This window comes from Myotis daubentonii, chromosome 5 (genome assembly GCF_963259705.1).
Source record: "Myotis daubentonii chromosome 5, mMyoDau2.1, whole genome shotgun sequence".
NCBI classification, from domain to species: domain Eukaryota; kingdom Metazoa; phylum Chordata; class Mammalia; order Chiroptera; family Vespertilionidae; genus Myotis; species Myotis daubentonii.
In genome coordinates this window covers 32,184,796-32,212,598 of record NC_081844.1, presented here as the reverse complement: position 1 = coordinate 32,212,598, position 27,803 = coordinate 32,184,796, and the positions used below count along the sequence as shown (strand labels likewise).

The 27,803-nt window shown below is 55.6% G+C and overlaps 1 protein-coding gene and 2 pseudogenes across 2 annotated transcripts; 2 read left to right on the top strand and 1 right to left on the bottom strand.

Moving 5' to 3' along the window:
• Nucleotides 1-1,104: 1,104 nt before the first annotated feature.
• Nucleotides 1,105-21,903, bottom strand: TLE2 (TLE family member 2, transcriptional corepressor). Of its 2 annotated transcripts, none has more exons than XM_059697228.1 (20): nucleotides 21,590-21,903; nucleotides 21,420-21,517; nucleotides 21,063-21,126; nucleotides 20,403-20,447; nucleotides 16,583-16,645; nucleotides 15,189-15,263; nucleotides 14,806-14,989; nucleotides 14,447-14,466; nucleotides 14,217-14,324; nucleotides 12,634-12,678; nucleotides 11,933-12,082; nucleotides 10,038-10,176; nucleotides 9,060-9,220; nucleotides 7,465-7,541; nucleotides 6,469-6,718; nucleotides 5,828-6,075; nucleotides 5,544-5,691; nucleotides 3,621-3,771; nucleotides 2,961-3,037; nucleotides 1,105-1,396 (listed from the first exon to the last, which is right to left on the bottom strand). In XM_059697228.1, exons 1-20 carry the CDS (start codon nucleotides 21,611-21,613, stop codon nucleotides 1,289-1,291), a joined length of 2,235 nt encoding a protein of 744 aa, XP_059553211.1. In that variant the 5' UTR covers nucleotides 21,614-21,903; the 3' UTR covers nucleotides 1,105-1,288. The 2 variants fall into 2 exon arrangements, with proteins under 2 accessions (XP_059553211.1, XP_059553212.1); XM_059697229.1 differs by having other exon boundaries at nucleotides 14,806-14,986.
• On the top strand, nucleotides 17,256-18,844 carry LOC132234411 (transmembrane and ubiquitin-like domain-containing protein 1; annotated as a pseudogene).
• Nucleotides 21,904-23,302: 1,399 nt separating the features above from the next.
• LOC132235223 (large ribosomal subunit protein eL32-like) lies at nucleotides 23,303-23,817 on the top strand (annotated as a pseudogene).
• The last annotated feature ends 3,986 nt before the right edge of the window (nucleotides 23,818-27,803 follow it).

The window sequence follows — 27,803 nt, the reverse complement described above, 5'->3', positions numbered from 1 at the left end:
TCACCCTCCCAGTGGGACTCCCGTAGCACCATTTGCTCACCTGTCCTTCCAGGATAAGGAGTCCCAAGCGGTGCCAACAGGTGTAGCTCCCTCCACCACAGAATTATCCTTCTCCATAAAGAATCTGCAGAAACTCCACCTGGGGGTGGCTTTTGTTTCCAGCAGGGACCCTGTCACCCTGCCATCTCCCTCCGGAAGGTCCCAGCAGCTTCCCTGCTCGGTCCCCCAGCCCCTTCTACTCCATGGTCCTGGTGGCAGCTTGAGGGAGCTTCCAGAACCCAGATCTGATTGTCACCACCCCTACCAGCCCTGCCCCTCTCTGGCTCCTACTTCCGTGGCTTTCTCTGCTTAAGCTCCATCTGGAGACCTAACTCCTCTTGTAGCTGAGGAGGAACGCGCCCCCCCCCCCCCCCCCCGCCCTCCTGGTTTTCACCAGGCCAAGCTCTTCCTTACCTGAGTCTCTGCACATGTTGTTCCCTTTGTCTTTGGTGACCCTTCCTCCCTTACCTCTTGGCTTAGCCACCTCCTCTGGGACTGGGACTTTCGCTGTGATGATGACAGTGGGCCAGGCATCATGTGCCAGGCTCGTAGGCGTTATCTCTGGGCCTCAAAGGAAACAGGATGCCACCCCAAACACCACATGCTCCACTGTAAACCCCAACCCTTTGTAAATGGGCAGTGTCTTGGGATGATTCCGTTCAAAAGGCTGGACTAAAAGTGATCATGTGCAACTCTTGGGCTAGGGGTTTAAAAGCCATGTATGACCCATCTTCCTGGTATGTTGGACCCTGAAGTGACATATCGAGGTGGTGAAACCACCAGCCTGGAGCCCTGAGTGTACCTGGAGTTGAGCCCCAAATGCCACATGGACTTGCCTGAGAAATATCTATTGTGTTCAACCACTGAGACCTGGGGGCTGTTTGTTACATGGCATGACTTAAGCCACACTGCCCAATACAACACAGTATTTCACACATAATGAATGATCTCATCCAGATTAGGGAGGAGAAAGACACCCACACAGCTAGAAAGTGACCTTTCTTCAATAACAGCTGCCCAATTAAAGCAACAGAGCCCAATTCCCCAGCCCAGGACAGAAGGAAATTGTGACAAATACATTTATTTCCCCAAAGTCCCTCTGCCCATCTGGCCCCACACCCAGCAAGGGAAGATGTGAGGGGTTGGCCAGAGAGCAGATGAGATCCGGCGCCCACAGGTACAACTAGAGAGGGGGTGCTGGGGCCTCTCCTGCACACCCTCTCCCCACGAGTGCAGGAAGGGGGTTCTGTCAGTAGACCACCTCATACACCGTGGCTTTCTTATCCCCTGAGCCCGTCACAATGTACTTGTTATTCCCAGAGATGTCGCAGCTCAGCACGGAGGAGGATTCCTTGGACTGTAGGAGGGAGGAGAGAAGGCAGAGGTGAGGCGTGGCTGACACTGGCACAGGCTGGTCAAGCTCCCAGAGACCTGCACATGTTCACAGGGATGAGGCAAGGTGACTGGGGCCACTGCCGGCCTCCAAGCATGAGCCCATAGTCAAGGTGGGGCCAAGACAGGGCTCAAGACAGGAGAGCCCAGAGTGGGAGCCAGGAACAGGGAGGCGACACGGGTCCCAGAGAAAGGGCCTTTCTGCACAAGTGATGATGCAGGACCTGTTATTTGGACACCAAGGGAGGTGGGACTGGAACACTGCCCTTTCCTGGGAAGCTCAGGGACAGCGTAGGGCACGCTGACCTCCTGCGGGGCGCAGCAAACTCTCTGCTCAGGGCACAACAGTAAATTTTCAGGCTTGGCCTAAAGTCCACATTAGTCATTAGCCATTAAATCCAGAGACTAAATAAATCAACCTCACTTTTTTTTAATAACCCTTTAAAAATGTAAAAACCTCCTCCCACCCACAGGATGACTATAACACAAAAGACACCGCAGCCTTAACCAGAGCGGCTCAGTGGCTGAACACTGTCCAGGGCGCCGAAAGGCTGCTGGGTCGATTCCTGGTCAGAGCACTTACCTGGGTTTCGGGTTTGACCCTCAGTCAGGGAGCGTATGGAAGGTAACCCAATCCATCTCTCTCTCTCTCTCTCTCTCTCTCTCTCTCTCTCTCTGTCCTCAGGTGAGGGTTTAAAACAAAAAAGACACAACAGCAAGCCTTGCTGAGAATGGGGAGAATTTTGAACGCTCCTATGCTGCTGATAGGAATGGAAAATTTGGAAAAGTCTTGCAGTTCCATTGAAGATTAAATTACCAACAAATTGCACTCCTCGGTCTATGCCCAGGAGACATGAATATGTGTCTACATCAAAACAGGTACATGAATGTTCACAGCAGCACGATTCACAATCATCCATCAACAGATGAATGGATGAAGTGTCCATTCACACGATGGAATATTACTCAGCCTTAAAAAGGAAGGAAATTAGATGCCTGCTACGAAGTAGCTAAACCTTGAGGACGTTATGCTCAGTGACATAAGCCAGAGACAGAAGGTTAAATGCTATATGACCACACTCACAGGAGGTCCCTACAGGAGTCAGAGACACAGAGACAGCAGGTATGGATGGTGGTGGGGAGGGTTTGGGGGGAGGGACGGGAGAATGGGGGAGCGGAAAAAGGTTAGTGTTTAATGGGCATAGAATGTCAGTTTGGGAAGATGAGAAAGTTCTGGAGATGGATGGTGGTGATGATGACACAACAGTGTGAATATACTTAATGCCACTGAACTGTGCACTTAAAAATGGTTAAGATGGCACACTTTGTCCGATTTTACCACAATGAAAAGGAAAGCAGGCCGGGCAGCAGTGTAGCCCGTGGGCTGCAGTTTGCGGACCCAGTGTTAGCAGCCGTCTGCAGGTGAGACGGAGGACCCAGGCGAGCTGTTTCACCGCCAGTGCAGCCACCCCGGGGCCCTGGGCACATGGCATCCTGCCAGGGGCTGGGCTCCAGACTGCCCCACGTACCTGGAAAATGCTGGCACCATATGGCGTCCTCCAGGCATTGAGCAGGTTGTCCTTCCCTGTGCTCACGAACCACCGCCCTGGGGGAAGGAGAGGGGTGGGGGGTTGGAGGAGGGAGGGACTGGAGAAGCCTGGGGCTGTGGACTGCTGGCAGCGGTGGGCCTGGCCTCTCCCTTTAGGGGGACACAAGCCCCTTTAGGGAACTGAGGCTTGATCCTTCCATTTCCCAGATGGTAAAATCAAGGCCCTAGGCCTCCATCTGATTTTCAAGAAGGAGTGCCCCCAGGAGACGGCTGGCCAGATAAAATACACTGCCCAGGGACATGTGAATTGTAAGGAACCACAAATTATCTGTAGTGCAGAGGTGTCCCAATGATTGTTTTTCTTCTTAGTATATGTGTGTCCCATGCAATATTTAGGACATACTTATACTAAAAAAAAAAATTGTTAGCGTAAGTAAATCCCATGCAACATTTGGGATGCATTAACTGCTTTTTAGTATAAATATGTCCCGAGCATTATTTGGGACATACTTATTGTAACACATTATATGTTGTTTAAGATTCAAATGTAACTGTTTTTGTGGGGGGGGAGGTGCTATTTTGTGTTTTGGCAACCCTGTCCCAATGCCCTGGAGTCCCCCCAAGCCCCAGGCAGACACACCGCAGGAGGCAAATTTCAGGGACAGCACACAGCTCTCATGAAGGTGCAGCTGGTATTTCTCTGGCTTGCGGACGTGCAAGATCTCAACATTGCTGCTCTCCATGCCGACGGCCAGCCAGTCTTGGTTGGGGCAGTGGCCCAAGGAAAAAATCTGGGAGGGAAGAGGGAAGAGGTAGGGTCAAAACCCCTTGGGACAGTGGGAGGTGCCCAGAAGAAGGGGTGGGGGAGGGGGAAGCCCAACGCTCTCCCACCGAGGCCCCAGCATGGAGTGCAGCTGGCCCAGGGCCTGGCAGCAGCAGGCAACTGCATGTCAAATCATTAATATTAATCAGCATTACACGGAACCCCGGGGCCTCACATCCATTATCTGCTTTGAACGCACAACAGCTCTGGGAGGGAGGGGGGGCGGGGAAGCCAGGCGAGGACATTCGCTCCCCTTGAGCAGATGGTGGAAGGGAAGCTGAGGCCAAGTCTGGCTCAAAGTCACGAAGCAAGTCCAGCAAGTCTGTGAAGGGCCAGGCCTTCCGATTCGCAGCTTGGAACTTCCCTACTGCCAACACCTCCTTTTATTTTGATTTGAAAGGACGTGGTGGCCTCATCATTCTGGGCCGCACCCCACACGAGGCACAGCGAGGAATAAGGCCCTGCTCCATCCTAAGTCTCACAAAGTCCTACAAGTAAGACATGTTTGGAAAGAACCATAAATATATGGAGAGAAGCCTGGAAGTTCTCACATGTTCTCTTCTGGCCAGACAGAATGTTCCCGCATAGAGACAGGTGCCCACGTGGGATAGGAGGCACTCACCATGGAATCCCCTGATGTGTATGTAACTCAGCTAAGTTTTGGAGATAGAGGATGGACAACTATCCACCTGCACCCCTCATTTCCCGGCCAAGAAAACACTCAAGCTAAAAAGGAGGTAGAACAGAAAAGGTTGGGGGACATAAAGCGTTGGGGGCTTCAAGGAGGGGGGCAAATTTGTTGGGGTTTGAAGGATGAGTAGGAGTGTACCAGTTGGAGAGAGGAAGGGGAAGGCATGTCAGTCAGAGGGAACAGTAAGTAAGGAGGACTAGAGTGTCCCAGGGCATGGTGTGTTTGAGACGAGAGAATGGAAGCCTCAAAGGACTGTCCCCTGAGCGGTGGGAGACAGGCTCTGGGGCCAGGGTATCGGAAGGCCTGTCTTTAATGGACTCTTTGCTCAGCCCTGAGAAGCCCCCTGATTCTGTCCAGCTCCTTCACCACTTCGTTCAGCCTGGATTCCCACAGGGCCCTCAACAGAGACCTCTCTGTGCCCTGCTCCTATGTCAACCTCTACCTCTCCCCCAAGAGTCCTGAGGTGGGGGTGGTCAGAAGCTCTCAATAAGGTCAAAGGTTGAAGGCTGGGTGGAGAAACCAGTCGTACAAGGAGAGACGAAGGAATGTGGGAATGGCTTGGCCAGAGCATCTGGGAAAATGATCTGAAGGTCTTAGCAGCCCTGCAGTGTAATATAAATCAGCTCCTTTGTGGTTCTCTGTGTCTGTCTTGGAGAATAAAGGGGAAAGCCTTGCCCTTGCTGGTTTGGCTCAGTGGATAGAGTGTCGGCCTGGGGCTGAAGGGTCCCAGGTTCAATTCCAGTCAGCGGCACATGCCCGGATTGCTGGCTCGATCCCCAGTGGGGGGTGTGCAGGAGGCAGCTGATCCATGATTCTCTCTTGTCATTAATGTTTCTATCTCTCTCTCCCTCTCCCTTCCTCTCTGAAGTCAATAAAAATATATTAAGATATAAAATAAAGGGGAAAGCCTGTATCTGAAGGACAAGAACGATGGACACAGGTAGCAGGCATTTGGTTCTGCTCCGAATCTGGAAATGGGTGCCCCGGGGAGAGGAAAAGAGGCCAGATTCCTGGAGCGTCTACCCCCTCCCACTGGGCCCCTTTGGCACCTGGGAGCTGAAGTCATGCTGCTGCAGCTGGCGGCCCTCCCGCAGGTCCCAGCAACGCACGGTGTTGTCCAGGCCCCCCGTCCAGAGCCGAGTGCCATAGTCAGAAATGTCAATGCAGCTGGCACCATCCGTGTGGCCCTGGAACTGCCTGGAGGGAGAAGGGCCCGGGCATCCATCCTGGAGCTGGTGCTGCTCCAGCATCCTCCAATGCCACTCCTCTGCCCCACAGCACGAAAGGAAAGGAGGCGGGGCTGGCCCAAGGTCCCAGGGCACCCTCCACCCACCTGACCATGGTCTGGTTCTGCAGGTCCCACACCACGATGTTGCCATCGCTGCAGCAGGAAAAGCAGACCTTGGCGTCGGGGCTGACCGCCAGGGCGTAGCAGGCGGGGGCTGAGGAGGTCAGCTCGGCCTTGATGCGCGGGGTGGGCGCTGCCAGGTCCCAAATGGACAAAGTACTGGCCTCACCGCCCACGATAAGGCTCCGGCCATCGGGCAGTAGCTTACAGGAACGAATGTAATTGTCCCGGTTCTGGAGGAGAGAGAAACAAGGGCGTGGGGATGACCTCCCCCCCCCCCCCTCCCTGCTCCCTTGCCTCCAAGACCCCAGCTGAAGAAGCTGCACCCCACCTCTGGTTAGCTTGAAAGTCCTGTCCCAGGTTGGCTTGTAAGCCCCACCCATTGGGCTAGACGCTCCAACCCCACAGAATTCATAGCAGTTATGAACGCTGATGTCCTTAAGCCCCGCCCCATTGGACTTCAAGCTCCGCCCCTGATTTGCCTATAAACTCCACCCCATTGACTGATAATCCCTGCCCCTGCTTGGCCTGTAAGCAGCCCCCCTTCCTTGGTATATAAACCCCATACTGTCGGCCTTTGGCCGCAAGCCCCGCCCCCGTGCGTTACAGGCCCCGCCCCGCCTCACCAGGCAGTCCAGCTGCGCCACTGGTGTCTTGGCGCCAGGCTGGCCCACATCCCACACCTTCACGCAGCCCTTGCCTCCCGTGTACACGTGCTGCGTGGAGCCGCTGATGGTGACCGCGCAGACCACCTCGCCGTGCGCCAGTGTGTGCAGCTGCCGCGCGTGCCGTGGGATGCCTGCACCCACTAGCGCATCGGATGGGAAGGGCACTGGTTGCATCTGCCCATCCGCAGACACGTGGAAGGAGTAGGCCCTAGACAGAAGATGGGCATGATGTGCGCCCCAGAGGGCATGGGGGAGGCCTCCGCACCCTCTCCCCGGAAGGCAGCACGGTGCCTCTGCTTGGGAACCACGGACCAAAGGGGATGTGAGAAGGTCGGTGTGGTACAAAAGGGAGAAAGGGGCCCAGGTGGTGGCCTGGTGCATGGTCAACAACCACTTAGTAAATGTTTGTCCACGAAGAGGCCTTGAGTTCCCGAGAATGCTGTCCAGCAGTGGCCACCAGCCACATGTGGCAAGTTAAAGGCAAGTAAATTTAAAATTGCAGCTGCCTGGACGCACTGACCACATTTCTAGCGCTCAAAAGCCACAGGAAGCTGATGGCGATCAGAGTGGACAGCAGCAGGCAGAGAACGTTCCCTGACAGGAAGGTCTATGGATACTCGGTGCCAGGTCCTTCTCTGTGGGGCGTCCTGGGCGCTGTGGGTATCGAGCAGCATCCCCACCCCGCCCACCAGAGGCTGGGAGCATTTGGCTGTGATAACCAAACACGTCACCAGATATCATCGAATGTTCTGAAGCAGGGGAGCAAAATGTACCCCTGTTGAGAACCACTGGTCTACACTTCCCTGGTTACCTGCCTCTCTCCAGAGAGAAGAAAGAAGGGAGAAGGGAGCTCCCATTATCTTACAGAAGAGACTTTCTGCGGGGGCACCAAGACACCCCACCCCACCCCGCCCCACCATGGAATGCCCTTGGAGGGAGCCCCCCTGTACTCACGGCTTTCCCCCAGAGATGCTGGGCAGGGAGGAAGAGATGGATGACCCCCGGAGATGTGGATGAGATTCAAAAGCCATCTGTCAAAATGCCAAAGGGGGTGTCACAGGGTAGGTGACTCAAACTCGCATGTGCCCTCTCCCAGACCCTCCCTGCTATAGCCCCTGTGTATCAGAGGACCCCAATGTGGTTCTTAGCCCCTCCCCCAAGAAAGCATAGAGGCCCTCTCCTCTCCCATACTACAGATGGCAGAGCGGAGGCTTTCGCATGAGGGAACTCCAAGATCTCTGTCCAGGGAATCCTAGAGCCCCAGAATTGTAAGGAACCCAAAGAATCTTCCTTCCGGTGCTCAGAACAGGAGTCTGCAAACGACAGCCCCCTGCTTGTTGTTGTAAATGAGTTTTATGGGCAGACAGCCACATTCGTTCATTTATGTTTTGTCTATGGTGGCTTCTGAGCTATATAAAGGCAGAGTTGGATAGTTGTGACAGAGACCAACTGGTCTGCAAAGCCAAAAATACTATCTGGCCCCTTACAGAAAACATTTGCTGACTCCTTTTCTTTTTTTAATATATTTTTTATTGATTTCAGAGAGGAAGGGAGGAGAGAGATACAAACATCAATGAGAAAGAATCATTGATTGGCTGCCTCCTGCACACCCCGCACAGGGGATCAAGCCTGCAATCCAGGCATGTGCCCAGACTGGGAATCGAACCCTGATCTCCTGATTCATTGGTCAAAACTCAACCACTGAGCCACACCGGCCAGGCACTGATTCCTTTTCTATGGCATCTCTTGCAAGTGCCCACCCAGCCTCTGGCCTGGGTATCTACAGTGAGAGGCATTCTATTGCCTCTGGAGGCACCTTGATCCACTTGGGGAGGGCTCACTCCAGCAGTCATCTGTCCCAGCACTGCCTCTGGGGCCATGCAGGCCCTGTCTGCTCCCTCCACTGCAGCTCAGGAGTCTCATGTCTCATTTCTTCAACTCCTCCTCAGGGAAACTCACTTCCGGTTCACTCCCCAGGCTAGTCCTTCCTCTGCAAGCTACCAGAATTGTCACTGGCCCTTAAATACCAAGGCTCAGCCCAGCTGGTGGAGCTCAGCGGTTGAGCATCGAGCCAGGAACCAAGAGGCCACTGGCTCAATTGCCGGTTGGGGCACATACCCAGGTTGTGGGCCCGAGCCCCTGTGGGGGGTGCTGCCTCCTGATGATGTTTCTCTCTCATCGATGTTTCTATCTCTCTCTCCTTCTCCCTTCCTCTCTAAAATCAATAAAAATATATATTTTTTTAAAAATCAAGGCTAACAACTGACAGCATCTGCCAGGAGGTTGAATGGGACCCTCGCCTTTCCTGGCTGGGGCTCTCCATTCCTCTTTACTGCAGCACAATCGCAGCTGCTTCTCCACAGTCACGTGTGCTGATTTGTATTAAGCTTGTGGAACTACTGAGACCCTCAGATTAGCTTTCTACATGTACTTGTCAAGTCGGGGCTCCCCTCCCTTTCCCCAACTCCTGTTTTTCGTTGTATAACTGGTTTTCCCTCCCAGCCTCCAGCTTTTGGTCCCTGCTGACATCTCCCACACTGAGGACTCACCATGGGGGAGCGTCCATATACCATAGAGCTACTGACTTGGGGGGACAGGTGGAGGCTGACGTAGGAGCTGGGCACAGAGAGGTCCCCATTAAGTGCACTGTGGGAGCCCAGGCTGAAGGACGCGGTGAAGGGACTGGGCAGGGCCAGAGGGCTCCTCAGGGCTGAGTGAGAAGAGACAAAGACAGGTCTTCAGACATCCTGGACCCAGATCCTGCCTCCCACTCGCTTGGGGTCAGGGCGCCAGCACTGTGACCTGCCATTCAGGGCTCCTGTGCTCTGTTCCAGCGTTCACCACACCCTGTCGTATCTCCAGGCATTTACAAATGCGGTTCCCTCTGGCTGACATGCCTTTCCCTTTCCTTCTTCAGTTTCTGAACTTCTACTCATCCCTCAAAACCTAGACGTCATGTTTAACATTTCAGGAACATCCCTGAACCTCTCCAGTCCACCCTAGCCTCCGACTTTGGGTCTCTCCTTCTCCCCCAGGTGTATCACACAGGGCTGGGAGTTCTGGGGTCTGGGTCTCCTTGCCACCATCTGGGAGCTCCTTGAGGGCAAGTTTTCTTTTTGGGACCCCGAAACCAGCACAGGCCTAGAAGAAGAGCACCGTCACCCCCATATTACTCACGGGGAATCTGAGGCTCAGAGAGCTTGGGTCCGTTCCCCCAAGGTCACCCAGCTGGCAAGTGTCCAAGGCTGGCCTCAAACCCAAGCCTTTCTGACTCTAAAGCTCGTCTTTCCAGTGCACTAGGCTGAAGGCCCTGAGTACCTCTGGGCCTCAGTTTGCCCACCTTTCAAACGAAGACAACGAGAAAACCAAGGCCCAGAGTGAGGCAGCATCCAACTCAGAGTCATGAAAAGGATCAAGGCCATGCGAGGGCTGGCATTCAATCTCCTGCCTCCCTCACCCCCTACCACTTTCTAGAACCTCCCTCCCAGAGAGGAGACCTGCTCTGGCAGGCACCAATGGGAGCTCACCAATGCTGTCCGTGGAAGGCGTTGGCTTGGCAGCGAGCTGGCGGAGGTGACTGGCCGAGCTGGGCCCGGGTGTGGACGCATCCTGGGGCGGCGAGGAGTCGCAGGACTTGGAGGCAGGGGTGCTGGCAGGAAGGTCATTCTGGGGAGAAAAGGCAGGACAGAACACCACCAGGCACCTGGCACCTTGCAGGCCAAGGATCTGGTCAGAGATGGATGAGAAGAAGGAACAGGTGGACCTGGGAGGCCAGGGCTCATGGGAAGTGACCACACACGGCAGTGCAGCTCTGCAGCTGTAGACACTTTCAGACAAGTCCTCACCAGGAGAGGGGGCCCACAGCTGATCCCCTAGGCACAGGGGACACGTGAGTGTCTGCACACATTGGAATGCCAGGTGGGTACCTGGGCACACGCACGCACATGTATGGCAATGGGAACCAACACACATATGCATGGTGAGAACCGTGCATGCATATGATAAGGTATGCAGTGTGGATACACAGTCAGGAACACCATGTAGACAGAATGGTGCAAGGTGGGCCCTCAAGCAAGGTCACACCCTGAGGAAGGGGCCTGGGGCGGGAGGTGGAAGGGGGGGGGGGGGACAAAGTTGGAGGCTGCCGGGGACAAGGAATGGGAAACTCTGGGAGGGGCTGGAGACACTGGAGGCCACACAGCATTCTCCCAGTGAAGGAACAGCACCTGGTGTGGCGGGCTTTCCTTCTCCCCACGGGGAGGAGATACTCCTCACAGCTGCTCCTTCCACAGGAACGCTGGAGAAGAGGGGAGGCCGGACCTCCACACGGGAGCACGCGGGTGTCTCTCCTGCCTGCCATGACCAACCTCGCCTTTTAAGAGACTGATTCACATCTGTGTCTTGTGTCCGTTACATCTTATCTTCCCATCACAAAATGACATGTATTGTCACATGCACACACCCACGAGAGGGAGTGGACGGGGACAGCATGGTGACGGGGGCCTCTCCATTAGAACAGAGCTGCTCCTCCCCCTCTCTGGTCTCTTGAGAAGCAAAGTGAGCCCTAACCTTGACGGTTGCCATAGCAACCTGCTGGGAGGGTAAGCCTAGAAACTGAAGCAATCTCCCAAGTAAGTTCAGGGCAAGGGTCTAGGGGAGACCTGGGGGAGGGAGAGGGACAAATAGCTGAATTAAGAATTCCTTGGGGGTTCCGGGTGGGGTAGCTCAGTTGGTGAGAGCAGCTTCCTGAGACACCAAGGTGGCAGGTTCGATCCCTGGCCAGGGCACATACACAAATCAACCAGTGAATGCCTAAATAAGTGGAACAACAAATTGCTATTTCTCTCTCTCTCTCTCATCAGTCAATAAAAACGTTTTTAAAAATTCCCCCCCCGGGGTGTATGTAATCTTAGGCGGTCCTATACTGGCGTTAAACCTGGGAGAGGCAAGGAGAAAGTTGTTCTGATGTGGATCCTGGTTCCTGGTGGGGACAGCATTTCCGGTGGGGGCTGGTGTGTCTTCATTGCCTCTCACAGGCCTTACCACTCGCAGGGCTGAAGTCTGCCTTGTGGCTGGTCCATTCTACAGTCTCACTGTTTATTTTCAGAGCATTTCCTATTTATTGCAAGCGATGCCTGACTTCCCCATAAGATGGTGAGTTGCCTCTTAGTATGTATTTACAAAGTTTACTTACAACGTTGCCTTTTAATGTTTATTTAGGTGCAATAGATAAGTCCACTTGAAAAAAAAATTACCTAAATAGGGTAGAGGGGGTTTTAGGAAGGTGGCCAAATAATCTGAAGGGGAATGCTGGACACACCAGTCTTGCCAATTTTTCCCCTCCTCGAGTCAAATGGGTAGTATCTTTTTCCAGGCCTTCAGGGTGAACAAAGTGAGTTTCAAGGCCTCCCCTACTGCTTACCAGAACGAGCTCCTTGGTTCTGGGGAGCGGTGAGCTGAGGCTGGAGGCCAAGGAGGCTGGGCTTTCCACAAGGTCCCGACGGGCAGGGACGCAGATGGGCGCCTTCCCACAAGGGGTGGTAGTTGGGCTGGGGGGCTCAGAGGGCTGGTCCTAAGTTTGAGGTGATGTTGAGTGGGTGAGAAAGAGAGCCTCTCTCTTTACCTATCCTGAGCCCAACCCCAACCTCTAGACAGGGCACCTGCAACCCACCTTGGGAGGATTGTGAAACCTCCCTGTGCCTCAGTTTACTCATCTGTAAAAGGGTTTAATGTTGGGACCTACTCTATAAGCACCAACGGCAAGGACTTATAAAGGCTTGGTTTTGTTTTTTCCCCACTGGACAGATGGGGAAAGAAGCAGCCAGGAAAGGGGAACACTCCTCCAAAGTCACACAGTGAGCCAGTGCTGGAAGCCACTTCTGCAGTCCATCTCCAGTGTGCCCTGGGCCTCAGTTTCCCCACTGTGCTATGGAGAAGATGTCCACCTGAAGTGACCGATAACCCCTACTTCCCTTGGCCCCAGCCATCCCACAGAGAGGGGACCAGTAATTCCATGACCTCTGTCCCCTCCCCCCCAACTCCAAAACCCACCACTTGCTCTGTGTCCAGACCTAGTTCCCTGCCTCTGAGTCCTGGAGTCGAAGAGTCAGAACCTCAACTCACCTCATCCACCACCAGGTTGTAATCACTCTTGTCCTCGTCGCTCTCCTGGGGGGACACGGAGAGAGAGCTCACCCTGCCGGGCCCCTGCCTCCACGCCCCCTTCCGTCACTCGGGGAGGGGAGCATGCACCCAGCAGGCCCTGGGCTGGATAGGAATTCTGGGGCTACAGCAGCCCATTGGCTTGGTTCAGAGGCGAAGATGCATTTGCTCAGTGCAAGGGAGGGTTTGAGGTAAGGGGGTGAAGGGAGTGGGACCCTCCTAGAAGAGGACGAGGGAGACAGTGCTGAATGCCCAAGACTTGCGGTGTTGCCGTTTATTTCCGTGCAACAGAATGACTCCTGAGTGACCCCCAGTCCTCCCTGACCTCCGTTTCCTCCCTGTGCAATGGGAGGAGAGCCAGAGACCAGGAGTATCCATACTTCCTTCTCACTCATCCATCTGTGCCCCATCCCCATGGCCCCAGCACAGACCTCATCCCCTCCTTGATCCCCTGGCCTGCAACCTTGCCCCTTCCAAGTAGCCTTCCAAGCTAGCCCCAGAGAGATGTTCTTAAAACCTGTTCCCACATCTGCTCTACATCCTCATAGGGCTCCCCATGGCCCCCGGAGAAACACATGTTGGGCTGCCCTCTGGTTTGGCTAGAACCCAAGGGAAGACCAAAGGTCGCAGCCTGAAGGCCACATCTGCCCAGCGGGTGGGTTTTCTTTGACCTCCTTATGCCCAGTTTTCTTCTTTAACACAAAATTAAGCCCTAGCCGGTTTGACTCAGTGGATAGAGCTTTGTCCTGCAGACCAAAGGGTCCCGGGTTCTATTCCTGTCAAGGGCACATACCTCGGTTGCGGGCTCCTCCCTGGCCCAGGCCCTGGTTGGGACTCAACCTGGTGCAGGAGGCAACCAATCAATATGCTTCTCTCACATCAATATTTCTGTCTTTCCCTCTCTCTTCTACTCTCTCTAAAAATCAATGGAAAAATATCCTCCGGTGAGGATTTAAAAAAAAAGATTAAAGGCTTCCTTTAAAAAAAGCATAAAAGCTTCTCTGAGAAAGAGTGGCCAACACTGGGCTCAGTAGTCAGCCAGGACCAAGTCACAGCTGCCCCTCTAGATGGGACAAATGCCCCCCATCTGGCCACTGTCCCAAGCCTCACTTTCAACATGACCCCTGGGGCACTAGAGCTTGAAACTACAGAAGCAGCAATTGCTCTGACATTGAGAGAGGAGGTCCCAGCCCTCCAGGGAGGGGGTCAGGGACAGCTCCCTGCAGAAGAGTACAGTGATTTTTGTGCCTGAGAGGCAGAGGGGAAGAGGTTCTGGGGGTAGGGAACAGCTAGAGCAGAAGCCAGGAGGTGGGAAAATAGTGCATGGTTCAGAGGCTACAGGGACTTAAGCAACTAAAGGATTAAGCCTGATGCCACAGGGTCTCTTCTGATTGGCCAGTGCTCCGTGAGCAATGGGGAGTTATGGAAAGCTCTGGAATGAGAGTCATGGGCAGAACTGGGCTCTGGAAGGCTCCGAGGGGTGGGGCTTGAGGCTGGTCAAGGCCACGCATGCCCACCCCAGTCTTCCTCTCGCCCCCACTCACATAAGGTCCCGACAGATCTTTTTCCTCAGCTTGCTGCTTCCCGTTGCCACCCAGGCCGCCTGGTCGCTCTTCTTCCACCACGCTCTCAGGGGGCGAGGGGGATGCACTCTGCAGAGAGAGGAGCCAGGCAGGAAGAAGATCAGGGTTCCGGGCCCCCATCCTGCATCCCCTCACAAATACAAAGCAAATGTTATATAAGAGGGCAAGTCCCCGGATAACCCTCCACTTACCCTGCTCGGAGCTCTCTCCACTGGTGGGTTGGGAGCCAAGAAGAAAGAGAGAGAAGGAAAAAGAAGGAGGGTTTCACCTCCCATGGTACCAGACATGGCACAGCCCTCTACAGTGTATAAATCCCTCTTCCCAGCTCAGACTCTCCCTTCTCCTGCCAACACCACTTCCCCATACCCGTCAGACAAATGCCCAGAGCGGGTTAGTAACTTGCCCAAGGACACACCGTCAGTTGGAAGTAAAGGGGCCCTGCAGCCCCCTCACACTTATGTGAGTCTGATGCTCTGGGCAGGGTGCTCTGCCAGTCCTCCCCCCAACCACCACAACCCCTGGCCAATGCTACCCTGCCCCATCCGCTTACCTCTGGACCCCTCAGCCTCCACACCTGCCCGGTCCTCCTTCGTAGCCGCGGCCAGCTGAGCCTGGGCAGCCAGTGCTCCGGACAGGGCCAGGAGCCCCGTGGCACTGCCACCCACCAGCCCAGATGGGCGAGGAGTGAGGGGCACAGGGGGGATGTGGTGGGACAGTGGCTGGAGCTGCTGCTGCTAGAGAGGAGGAGGGGTGGGCCAGGGGCAGGTGGGGTGTTCGGGTGCCCAGTAATACCCCTGGCCCAAGAGGTTGCAGAGTGGGGACAAGGTCCACCAAGACCAGCTGCCCACGCAGCACCCCCAACTTTAGCACCTACTGGTGCAGGGACCTGGGGTAGGGTCTCCCCAGGACAGGGCAGGGGCCAGGATGACTCACCCCAATGAGGCTGTTCAGCTCCCCCACAGTCACCTGCTTGGCACGTTCCATGGCCTGTAGCACCTGCTGTTGATGCTGGAAGTTGGGGATATGGAAAGGGGGACCTCAGAACCCCCTGACCACTTGGAAACCCCATTTGCCCAGGCAATTCCCTCTGTGGCCCGCTCTCCTCTCCCACGCTCACCCATGGCATTTGCTATTTCTACTCTATCTGCCTCTTCTTTAAAAAAAAAATAAAAAAATAATGAAATAGAGAAAAAGAAACAAAGCATATAAATGCAATTAATACTAATAATTATAAATCAGAGCTTATAAAGTGGGGTCTTCCCTCGGCACTGCTGACGTGGGGGCCGGACCATTCTCTGGGGGGCCGCCCTGCACACTGTGGAGTACCGAGCAGCATCCCTGACCCCCACACTCGATGCCAGGAGCCCCTCCAGGGCCAGCCACCGATGTCCCCAGACATTGCCCAGTGTCCCTGGGGCCTGATCACCTTCAGTAAAGAACCACTGTAGACGTCAGCACCGACAGACCAACCACCCAGATCAGAAAACACACCCTGGCAGCCCCTAGGAGGCCCCACGCACCCCGCCCTCTTGTCTGGCCTCTCTTCCCTCCCCTCACCCTCCCACACGAACTCTCTTGTTTTCTGTATAATGTTCCCACCTACGGCTGCCTTCCCAAATCTGCCTGAATGGGTCCACGTGGAACCATTTCATGTCTCAATCTCTGCGTTCTCTTTTGTGTCTGACTTCCTTCACTCGGCATTATGTGTGCAGCCTTATCCATGATGTGGCCGGGGGCTGTGAGTGTTCAGCGTGAGTGCAGTAGAACTTTCTGTGGTGCGGGGATTACATGTTCCCTACCTGTGCTGTTGGATACAGAAACCACTGGCCACGTGTAGCCACTGAACACCTGAAGTGTGGCCGGTGCAACTTCCATTGTTTTCCTCCCTGTCTCTATGGATCTGACTCCTCTAGGGGCCTCCTCCTCTGAGCGGAATCGCATAGTATGTGTCCTTCTGCGTCTGGCTGATTTTACTGCGTGCAAGGTAAGGGCTAACTTTTATTGGGAGCTCACTAAGCACCCAGCATCATCCTCAACACCCTTCTAAACTTCACCACAGCGGCACAGGGAGGACAGCAACTTGCCCAAGGCCACAGCACACAGCCGGAACTCAGACCCTGGTGCAGGGCTTGAGCCCCACTCCTCCCTCCCCCTCAGCCAGCCCACCTTCCTTCCCTGACGCCCATGCCCCAGCCAGTGCCCTGACCCCTAAGCCACTCTGCAGAAACACTGCCTGCAGCATGGGCATCAGCATCCAACCCTGCCTCCACCCCCCCCCCCCCCCCCCGTCGTCTTCCAGCTTCCTCCCGCCGCCACAGGCCACTCACCTCCTGAGTCAGGAACGGGACAATCTGAGCACAGATGCCACTGAGGCGCTTCACAATCTCGGCCTGGCAGGAAGCAATCGGGAGGGGCTTGGAGGGGGAGCCTCCACTGGGAGGCCCAGGTTTAGCCCTGGCTGAACCCACGTCCCTCTCTGGGGCTGCAGCCAGGTAGAGATCCTGGCACCACCCTCAGGGCAGGGCGTTGTGATGGGACAGAACAAGTAGGCATTTGCTCTCCGTGCCTAGTTCCTGGCATAGAGCTCCTAAACCAGCCGTGGGCAAACTACGGCCCGCGGGCCGGATCCGGCCCGGTTGAAATGAATTAAAACTATTGGAAAAAAAGACCGTACCCTTTTATGTAATGATGTTTACTTTGAATTTATATTAGTTCACACAAACACTCCATCCATGCTTTTGTTCCGGCCCTCTGGTCCAGTTTAAGAACGCATTGTGGCCCTCGAGTCAAAACGTTTGCCCACCCCTGTCCTAAACCCTTGGGATTTTTGAGGGAGGGGGGGTACTTTGGTTATCTGTAATAACCCCTTTCAACCGCACCTGAGTTTATTTTAGCCCCACCCCCTGACCTCCAGGGTGGGAAGAAAGCCTGGGATTGAGCCAGTCATCAATGGCCAATGCTCTGATCAATCCTGCCCGTGGAATGAGGCCTCTAGGCAGCATGGGAGTGGGTGCTTTCAGGTATCTGCGACCACAGCCCAGCGCCTCCGGCCCAGAGGTGCCCAAGGGTCTGCTTTGGAGCTGGCCAAGCCGGGCACTGCCCTGGCTGAATGTCCTGGCTGAAGGGGTGGGTGATGAGATGAGTGGTTGGGGTGCTTGCCTGCCTTCTGCTGTGGGCTCTTGCCTGGGTCTCAACACACACCTCAGAGGGCGCTGACCCACCGCCCCAGGTGTCAGGGACGCCAGCACCGGCACAGCACAGCGAAGCAATGGCGGCCACCAATAGCATCAGAGAGGAGGCCCCAGGAGCCAAGACCTCCAGCCAGAGACACAGGTCAGGCCGCACAGCCAGAGCCTGGCACGGGCCTCCCAGGAACTCTGCAGCTCCTGGGCCACCCCTCCTCCCAGGAGCCCCTAGCACTACTGCTGAAACGCCTCAGTGGTTTTAAGCAGACGGCCAGGGCCTGGCCCCATGGCACCACTGGCTCCCGGAAAAGGACCCAGTTTCCCAGCCGGGAGCAATTGGCACAACTCATTTACGAAGGGCAACTGCTGGGAGACGACACCCAGACCCTGGGCGGCCTTCACCTCCCTCCCAACGGTGTTCTCAGCTTCCACGGTCCACATGGGCTGGCCCCGAAATTCCCTCTGCCCCCCCAGGGTCAGAGCCAGGCCCTGGCAGGCTGGAAATGGGCAGCCTGCTGTGATACTACCAGACCCAGGACCCCCCTTCTTCCCCCCGCCCGCCGCTCTGGGTCCGGCTGGCTTCACCCTGCTCCTCAGTCTCCTGGCCTCTGCCATGTACCCCAAAGGCTCTTGGCAGGATGGCTGGCCCCTCCGGACCTCGCTCTGCAGGACAAGGTGGGAGCTGCCGTCTGCCCAGGCGCAGTTCCCTGGCCTGCCTCTTCCCGCTACCCTCAGGGGCAGGCACCGGCCCCTCCCTGTGACCTCCATGGCTCTGAGCCATCACTCAGGGTTGCTGGCCCACAGCCCCCACCGACAGTGGGCTCCTCCTCCAGGGCCAGGCAGCTGCTGTCCTTTCTTGGCCTTGGGCAGAGTGGGCCCCGCCCCTGGGCCCAGCCTGAGGACCCAGCACCTCTAGTCTCTAATTGCTCGTTGGGCTGAGTTGGGGACCCTGGGATCCCTGGGACACGTGCAGATTAAAAACTCTGATTTTTTTTTCTTCCTCACCCGAGGATATGCTTTTTAAAAAATTTTTATTTGCGAAAGAGAAAGAGAGAGAGAGAGGGAGGGAGAGAGAGAGAGAGAGAGAGAGAGAGAGAGAGAGAGAGAGAGAGAGGTGAGAGAAATATTGATCGTTTGCCTCCTATAAGCGCCCTGACCGGGAATTGAACCCACCATCTTTTGGTGTACTGGATGATGCTCCAACCAACGGAGCCACAGTGGCCAGGAAAAGCTTTGAAGTTTTTAAAAAGGAAAAAACAAACTCTAAAATACAGGGTATAGAGAGCTTTCGGGTGAGTGAGCACACAGAGGTGCTGTGAGGGTGGTGCCCTGGGGAGGGCCTGGAAGCTTCTAGCCCTTTCCGCATACCTTAGCCTCTGCATCTGTCCATCCAGCTGTCCCTGAGTTATAACCTTTATAATGAACACCTAATAGTAAGTAAGAACTTTCCTGAGTTCTGTGACCATTTCAGCAAATTATTGAACCCATGGAAGGAGTAGTGGGACCCCCCCGCCAATTTATAGCCAATTGGTAATGGTGGCCCAGACTTGCAATTGGTGTCTGAAGAGGGGACTGAGCCCTGAACCTGTGGGGTCTGCGCTAACTCTGGGCAGAGAGTGTCGGAATGGAGCTGAACTGCAGGACAGCCCGCTGGTGTTGAAGTTGGAATCGGTTGGTGTGGGGGAAACCCACACCGAGTGTTGGAAGTACAGAGCAGATAGAAAACAAGGGGGCTTTACTTGTAGGATTCATCTGGGACCAGGTCTGGGCTGGGGGTGCCTCATTAAGGCTGAACAGAGGGGACTCCTTGTGGATGGGGAAGGGGTGGCTATGGCATATCCAAGGGTGTATGCAGTCAGCCTGTGCTTTGCGTCTGCCTAGGTTACAGGAGTGCTATGTGCTGTGTGTCAGGGGGGGAGTGTTCCCAGGCCTGAGTCCTACCCTGTGCCTGCCACCCCATACGGGGGTCTATTTCATACCCCTCTGGGACCACACCATGCTCCAGAAAGACACTTTCCCTCCCACCCACCCCAGAACCAGCAGAGCCCACACACACCTGAAAAAGCATGCCAGGGCAGACACCCCCAGCACCCTACAGTCCTAGCCCACCTACTCAGAAGACCCAGTACTAGGCTCCGCCCAGTAACTCTAATATTCTGATGGACAGAATCTAAGATTCCATCCGCCTCAGAATCTCCATCCTATTAGAAGCCATCAAAGAACTCTCAGTTCAGGCTCAGGATCTTGGGGTTAATCTTGGACAACTGAAGTCAATCTCAGAACCTTCGGTTCTAACTCAGAACCTTGAGATCACTCTTAGAAGTATAGGCCAGTCTCAGAACCTCAGAGCACTAGAGTCGATCTCAGACCCTTCGGAACGGCAAACGAAGCCCAGACCAAAGTAACTCAGTTGGTTAGATATGTCAAACTTGTGGGTTCGATTCTGGGTTCAGTTCCCGGTCAGGGCACATACAGGAAGCAACCCATGAATGCATAAATAAGTGGAACAACAAATCAATGCCTCTCTCCCCTCCCCCTCCCTTCTCTCTCCCCCTTTCTCTATCTCAGACCCTCAGGATCCATCTCCAAACCTCAGATTCTCCAGGCCGAAAGGGACCTCCAAGACTGTCCATCTGGCCCCTCCCAAGACAGAAGTCACATCCACAGCCTCCCGGGCTTGCTGCCAACTTCTGCTATGAGCCCTCCCCGACAGGGATGCCTGGCTCTGCCCGCCACTCCCATCTCTGCTGGTAACGTCTCCAAAGGCTGGACAAAGTCTCCAGAAGTTCAGAATCATTTTTCTGGCCTGAGGCTAAAATCTGGCCCCCTGGTCCCAGAGATTTCAGGTTAAGACCCCTGTTCCCTGAATCTGCCTAGTCCCAGACTGCCCTGGAGCTACCCCTCCCACAGCTTCCTGACCCCCACTCTCCCTGCTGAACACCTTTATCCCCAAAACAGTTACCTGCTTATGCATTTCAACGTTGAGCCCGTAGGACATCTCATAGTACTGCAAAGGAAAAGCCAGTGGAATGTCCACGGTGTGCTGGGTGACTCTGGGTCTTCCAGGAGCCCCCAGGCTGGGGGATCACAGCAGGACACAGATCATCCAGACCCATGGGACCCCCTAGAGCAGTGGTTCTCAACCATCCTAATGCCGCGACCCTTTAATACAGTTCCTCATGTTGTGGTGACCCCCCATTTCATTGTTACAAATTGAACATAATTAAAGCACAGTGGTTAATCACAAAAAACAATATGTAATTATAGATGTGTTTTCCGATGGTCTTAGGCGACCCCTGTGAAAGGGTCGTTCGACCCCCAAAGGAGTTGTGACCCACAGGTTGAGAACCGCTGCCCTAGAGGGAAGCAGGGCCCCCTCCACTCCCTCCAGAGAGGTGGGGCAGGTGGTGGTGCCCAAAGACGCTGACCCCTCGGAGATGCCCATGAGAACAGGGGACACCCTTGTCTTACCCTTGTGAGGGTCCCTGGAGGAACAGCCTGCAATCCCAACCAGCCCACTTTACAGGTAGGGAAAACGAGACCCCAGAACCGCACAGGGAGTCCGGGTTCACACCCCAGCCCTGCTCCCCACTCCCCCCACCTGGCATGCCAACCCCCTCACCATGACATAATGTCGCTGCATTTCAGTCTTCTCACTGGCCAGCTTCTCACATTCCAGCTTGAGGCTGGGGAGGAGACAGGGCATGGGGGCCCCACTCTCCCTGCCGCCCCCAAGGGAGACCCACGCGCACCCCCTCTGGGCCGGTTTCAAAGTGATGGGTTTCACGCAGCCCTCCCCACTTCCTGACACCACCCCGTCCCAGGCCCAAATGCCCCAACACCGGGGTCCCCCTCCACCTCCCCTGCGCTTCGCCCCCAGCCAGGCCTGGCCCCGCCCCTTGGCCCCCTGGCCCCGCCCCTCCCCGCTCCCAGGTGAGCGGCGGGTGAACTCGGTCCCCGCGGGGCGCCGCCCCCTCACCTGTGGTACTGCGCCTGGAGGAACTGGAATTCCTCCTTGATACGGTCGCAGATCTCCAAGATCGAGAACTTGAAGGGCTGGCCGGACTGAAGCGGGGTCTGGGGGGGACACCAGGCATGAGTTCCCGGGCGCCCGGGACCCCCACCCCCGCAGCCCGGGACCCCACTCACCGGGTGCCTTCCCTGGGGGTACATCCTGCCGGAGCGGGCAGCGCACCTCGCGCCGGGGTGTGACAATGTGATGGGGAGCGGGGCGGAGTGGGGGGGCGGGGGGCTTCCTGGAGAGAGAAGCGGGGCTGGGGCGGCGCGGGGCAGGGACCCCGGAGTCCCCGCGCCCCCCGAGCTGGCGCGAGGGGTAGCGGGGACGGAGGCGCGCGCGAGGCCCTCCCTCGGGCGGGGGCGCGGGGCGCGGGCGGCGGGCGGGCGGGGAAGGTCGGCGAGCGCGGCCGGTGTCGGAGGCGCGGGCGGCGGGCCGCGCACGGAGCCGCCTCCCTCCGGCGGGGCTCGGCCGGGAGCCGCGGGCAGAGCCGCCTTAAGGTGGCGCCGCCGTCCCCCGGGCCCGCCCACCCGGCCCGCCGGCCCCCACCCCGCGCCCTCCCCGCCTCCAGCCCACCCCCTCCCTTCGGCCGGTGCCCGGCGGGACACTGAGACCCGCGTCCAGTCCCGCAAGCAGCGGCCCCCCTCCCCCGGGTGGAAGCACAAGAGAGACAAACAAGGAAGCAAATACCTACCTGGTGGCCGCCGTGGGGCCGCCTGGTGGGAGGGAGCGGCGTGCGGTCCGGGTGGCCTTTCTGGGGACGCGAGCTGCGGCTGGAGGGCCGGGAGGAAGCAGCCAGCCAGGGCTGCAGGGACGCATCCCCCGGGAAAGGGGCGATAGCGCACGCAAAGGCCCAGAGCAGGGGAGCGGGTGCTGGGCAGATCCAGGGTCGCCCCGACTCTGGGCTTCAGGCTTCTCTGAAAATGGCAGAGTCGGGCCCGTTTTTAAATGAGATGGTACATGAACGGTCCTCGGCCTGGCCTGGCACACAGTACGTTCCCAGAGACGGGAGCTGGTGTTCTGATGGCCACCACCAGCAGCCTGGGCTGCCTCCCCTCTCAGACTATGGGCTCCTAGAAAGCAGAGGCCCCAGTGAGAGTGGAAATTGAATCTCTGCCATCAGGCCGAGGTCTCTAAGGACAGGGGCTCCCCCCGCCACCGCAGACCTCAGACCTCCAGTGAGTGTTCCTCACACTCACCTGGGAAGTGGGCCGTTCGTACTCCATCTTGCATATAAGGAACCTCAGGGTTATTCGTTAAGTCAGTCAACAAATATGTATTGAGCGAGTGCCTACTGTGGACCATACACTGCTCTAGGCAATGAGGCTCAGAAGGGAACAAAACAGCCCAGCCTGCGTGGCTCAGTGATTGAGCTTGGACCTATGAACCGGGAGGTCACGGTTCGATTCCCCGTCACAGCACATGCCTAGGTTTCGGGCTTGATCCCCAGTAGGGGGCGTGCAGGAGGCAGCCAATCAGTGGTTCTCATCATGGATGTTTCTATCTCGCTCTCCCTCTCCCTTCCTCTCTGAAATCAATAAAAATATTTAAAAAAAAGAAAAAAAAAGAAAGAAGGGAACTAAACAGAGGAAAAACTCTTGCCCTGTGTTTATGTCTGCACCCATGTCCGTAGGTGAGGGAAAGCATACAAAAGTGTTTATCAAACTTAAAAGTATCACTTTGCAGCCAACAAATTTACTGAGCATCTACTATATGCCAGACATCCTTCAGGCACCAGGAATACAAGGCTGAGTGAAGGAGAACAGATTGTGGCCTTGTCTGACAAGATCACGACTTGATGATTAGGGAATTATTTGTGTGCACAAAGAAAGTTTAGGGAGCAGTGATAGAAGTAGAAAGAGACCCCTCTCTTCCTCGGTGCTGCCTACGGAGGTGGCAGCCATCTCCTACTCGGCACCATGGCTGCCCTCAGACCCCTGGTAAAACCCAAGATTGTCAAAAAGAGGACCAAGAAGTTCACCCGGCACCAGTCACACCGATATGTCAAAATTAAGCGGAACTGGCAGAAACCCAGAGGCATTGACAATAGGGTGCGTAGAAGACTCAAGGGCCAGATCTTGATGCCCAGCCTTGGTTATGGGAGCAACAAGAAAACAAAGCACATGCTGCCCAGTGGCTTTCGGAAGTTTCTGGAAGTTCAGGAGCTTGAAGTGCTGCTGTTGTGCAACAAATCTTCCTGTGCTGAGATGCTCACAACGTCTCCTTCAAAGAACCACAAGCCATTATGGAAAGAGCAGCCCAGCTGGCCGTCAGAGTCACCGATCCCAATGCCAGGCTGCGCAGCAAAGAAAATGAATAGACAGATTGTGTACACATTGTTTTTGTGTTAATAAAATCATAAAATTCTGCACACACAAAAAAATGTAGACAAGAGAGAACCTACTTATCTGGGGTATCTGGGGGAGGCCTCTTTGAGGAGGTTAACATTGGAGATGAGACCTGAAGGATAAAAATGAAAAGCCATGGGAGGGGAGGGGAAGAGACATCCTGAAAGTGTCTGTGTGTTGAAGGGAGTATTCCATGGCTCCCTATTGCCATCAAAATAAAATCCAACTTCCTCCCTCTTCCCACAAAGCCCTGCACAAACCTCCTCCCTGTCTTCCCCTCCCTGATCCCAACTCTCTTCACCCTCACCCTCACTCACTGGCCACCTTACTGTTCCTCCAACTCGCCAGGCACAGTCCTGCCTCAGGCCTTGGAACTGACTAGTCCCTCTACCTGGAACACTGTTCCCTTGTTTCTCATCATTCAAGTCTCAGCTCAAATGTCACCTCCTCAGAAAGGCCCCTGCTGGCCACCCATTTAAGAGGCATTTACCTGCTATTTTCAAACACTGCATCCTATTCTCTCTCTTTCTAGGTCCTAACAGAGTTTGTTTTGTTTTTGACATGATCATGTTTCTTCCTGGATTGTTCTAGTCATTACTTGTCTCTCCCTAGTACCAGGCTGTGTGGGGACAAAGCCTGTCTTGGTCCCTGCAGAGCTGGCACACAGTAAATGCTCAATAAATGAACAGGCAGTGGGGTGAGAAGAAACAGCTGATGTAGCTAAAGGCAGCTATCACTGGCCACACTCCTGGAAATACTAAGAAAAAGGGAGTGCCAAGATTCCACAATGGTTCGGGTGTGGGTGGGGGCGGGGGTCTGTGAAGTCCTCATTTTAAAACTTCTCCAGGCATCCTTTCCTCCCCCTGCCTCCATGTTCTCCTGACTACTTCCACGAGGATGGCTCCAAGCTCTGGCTCCATCCCTAGTCCCTACCCTGAGACCCAGCCACGAACCCCAGGTCTACAGACCAAGCATCTTCCCTGACCTGTTAGGCCTCACAGTCCATCCTGATCTCCCAAGACAGAGCATTAGCCTAGCCTCTTTTAAAATATATATAGTTCAGAGAGGAAGGGAGAGAGAGAGAGAGAAACATCAACGATGCGAGAGAATCATTGATCGTTTGCCTCCTGCACATCCCACACTGGGGATCGAGCCGGCAACCCAGGCATGTGCCTTGATCGGGAATCAAACCCGAACCATGTCCTCTTGGTTCATAGGTCAGTGCTCAACTGCTGAGCCACACTGGCTGGGCTAGCCTAGCCTCTTCTCTCCCCATCACCTGCCATGCAGCCCTGCTCCCATCCCCACAGCCTCCTGCCTGCATCAGCCCTTCATCCCCTCCCATTGGAGCTCAAGTCAGCTCCCTGCTCTGAGCAGCCTTCACTGTTGTCACCTTCCATTTGAGTCTGCCCTCCTTCACTTAAAACCCTCCCACGGTTTCCTGTTGACCTTGGGACAAATTCCCAGACCTTCGGGCTAGCATGGATGGCCTTCACCTCCTGGCCTTGCGCAGCTTCACCTCCCGCCACCACTTCACACACTCCCTCCGCTCCAGCTACTCCAGCCAGATTACTTAGTCTTTGTTCTTTCCCACCTCTGGGCCTTTGCTTATCTCTCCCTTGAATTCCCTCAGATCTTTTTCTGCCTGAACAAAACCCATTCCTTCAAGGCCTAGCCCAAAAGGCATCTCCTCCAGAAGGCATCTTTCCCCCCACATACCCATCGAACACAGACTGTCTAAAGTTGGTAGTAAGTGGATAGTTACTCTATAAGCACCTCCTCATGATAGATTCTGGGGCCCTAGAAAGGACCCAGCCCCAGGCTTTGCCAAGAGAATTCCCAGGGTGGATTTGGGGGGAGAGAGAGCTGAGGACACACTCCAGGGCCCACATAGTTGATACCGGGACAGAGGGGCAAACCCAGGGCCCAAGGGACCCAGAGTTAGAACAGAGTCTGTGCCTAGTGGGTCCACGGGGGGCTTCCTGGAGGAGGGGACCTTTACCCACCAGTCTTTAGATCTCTCAGCCAGGCACACTCCACAGGGGAGGATAAATACAGAGTTGTGGATTGTCTGAGAAGCCACAAGACCACACACCACGAAGAGACTTTTTTTTTTTTTTTTTTTTGCTTTAAGCAGTAGCATCCCTAGCTTGGGAGCAGTTTAGAGAGTTTGGGGAGACTCAGCTGAGAGCAGTCTGTGAGATGGGGGGACCCCTAGGCAGCCTGTTACTCCATAACTTGCCAAAATCCCACATCCAGCCAGAGCAGGAGGCTGGGAAGGCCTCGCCATGTGTGTTACAGCCTGAGCAGTGTGGCATGACCTTCTCATTTCCCCAGCTAACTCTTTACCATGGTGGTGGTGATGGGGGGGGGGGGGGGGGGCCTTCAAGCTCCACTTCTCTGGGCCTCGGTTTCCCCATCTGCAAAATCCAGGAAGAAGTTGCAAAATGAGGGAAGGGGCTTAGCTTCCACTATCTCCCCTCTCACTGTACAGAAAGGCTCAGCCCTGGTTTCTGGCTGGGTTTTAGGATGAGGATGTGTGTGTGTGTGTGTGTGTGTGTGTGTGTGTGTGTGTGTGTGTGTGTGTGTGGTGTGGTGTGGTGTGGTGTGGTGTGGTGTGGTGTGGTGTGGTATGTGGTATGTGTTTTAAAGGAAAAAGCTGAGAAGCAGCGGTGGGACCCCGGATTGCTCAGACCACCTTAAATCAGCCTCACAGCCTGGGCTACTGTGGAAATTCCTTTCTCTGCGGTGGTTGGCTGGGCGCGCCAGCCAATCCGCTCGCGGTGCTCCCACATGGGTCCGTGACGACACAGTAGGGCTGGCGAATGGGGATCGAGGAACTGGCAACCAATGGCAGGAGGCACTAAGGTTGGCGGGGCCAATCGTAAGGCGGCGAGGCGCTCCCAGCAGGGTGTGAAGAGTGTGGCTCCCCCTCCCTGGAAACTGAGACCCCAGCGATTGCCTAACCTGACAGGGTAGGAGGGGGGGAGCCTGGATTAGCACCCTACAGCACTGAGGGAGCCACCCCCTGAGCCTGACAGGCCTCCATGAAAAGCAAGAGCCCCTCATTTAACATCTTCTTGGAAAAGCCCGGCCAGCTGACGGGGCCAGCTGGGCGCCTTTCGCCCTATTTCACCGGTAGGTAAACTGAGGTAGATGTTAAGTCGCGCTAGACCCCCTTGAGAAGAGCTGAGACTATCACGGAAGACGCAGGCTTTTAGCACCGCTCAATTTTTGTCCCCAGGTCAGATGGATCAATTTATAGGCGGGTGTGGGTGTGTGTGTGTGTGTGTGTGGGAGGGGGGGGGGGGGCGGTTGTTGCTTGTTCCCGTGCCTCAGTTTCCCCGAGCGCGAACGGAGGAGAGACCGGGAGCAGGGTTTCTTGGAAAGACTACGATCCCCAGAAACGCCCGCGCGGCGCCCTCCCGGGCTGTCAATCAAAGTAACGTGGGTACCTCTCCTGCCCACGCTCTCCCTCCCGCTTCCAGCTCCTGCCAGCTCCCGCTCCCTCCCCGCCGGCGCTGGGCCCGGCGCGGTATAATTACAGCCCATTGATCCGACCCGGGCCGGGAAAGCGGCTCCCTCGGGGAGGCCAAGCCTTTGGCTTCCGACATCGCCAACCTCTGCCTACCGCCCTCCCAGCAGAGCTGCTGGGCCACCAGCCAGGCCTGTCCCCTCTCGCAGGCTAGGGCTCTTGGGTGACCTCAGAGCCTCCATTCCCTGCCAAGGTTGGCGGAGCCCCCCACCCCCTGGAAAATCACACTCGTGGTTCCTTCCATCCAGAAATATGGGGTGTCCTTCGCCATGTTCTAGCGCCCACTGCTTCATGCGACCTTGAGATTCTTGAGGGCCTCTCTCTGGGCCTCAGTTTACTTACTATATAGTGAGATTGTTCCACAAGACTTATTCATGAAAACCAGTGGTTTTCTTTTGTTTTTTCTGTCCACCTGTGAGTAGCCAGGCCTAGACTATGCTGGGGACTCAAGAAGGGTTCCCAATT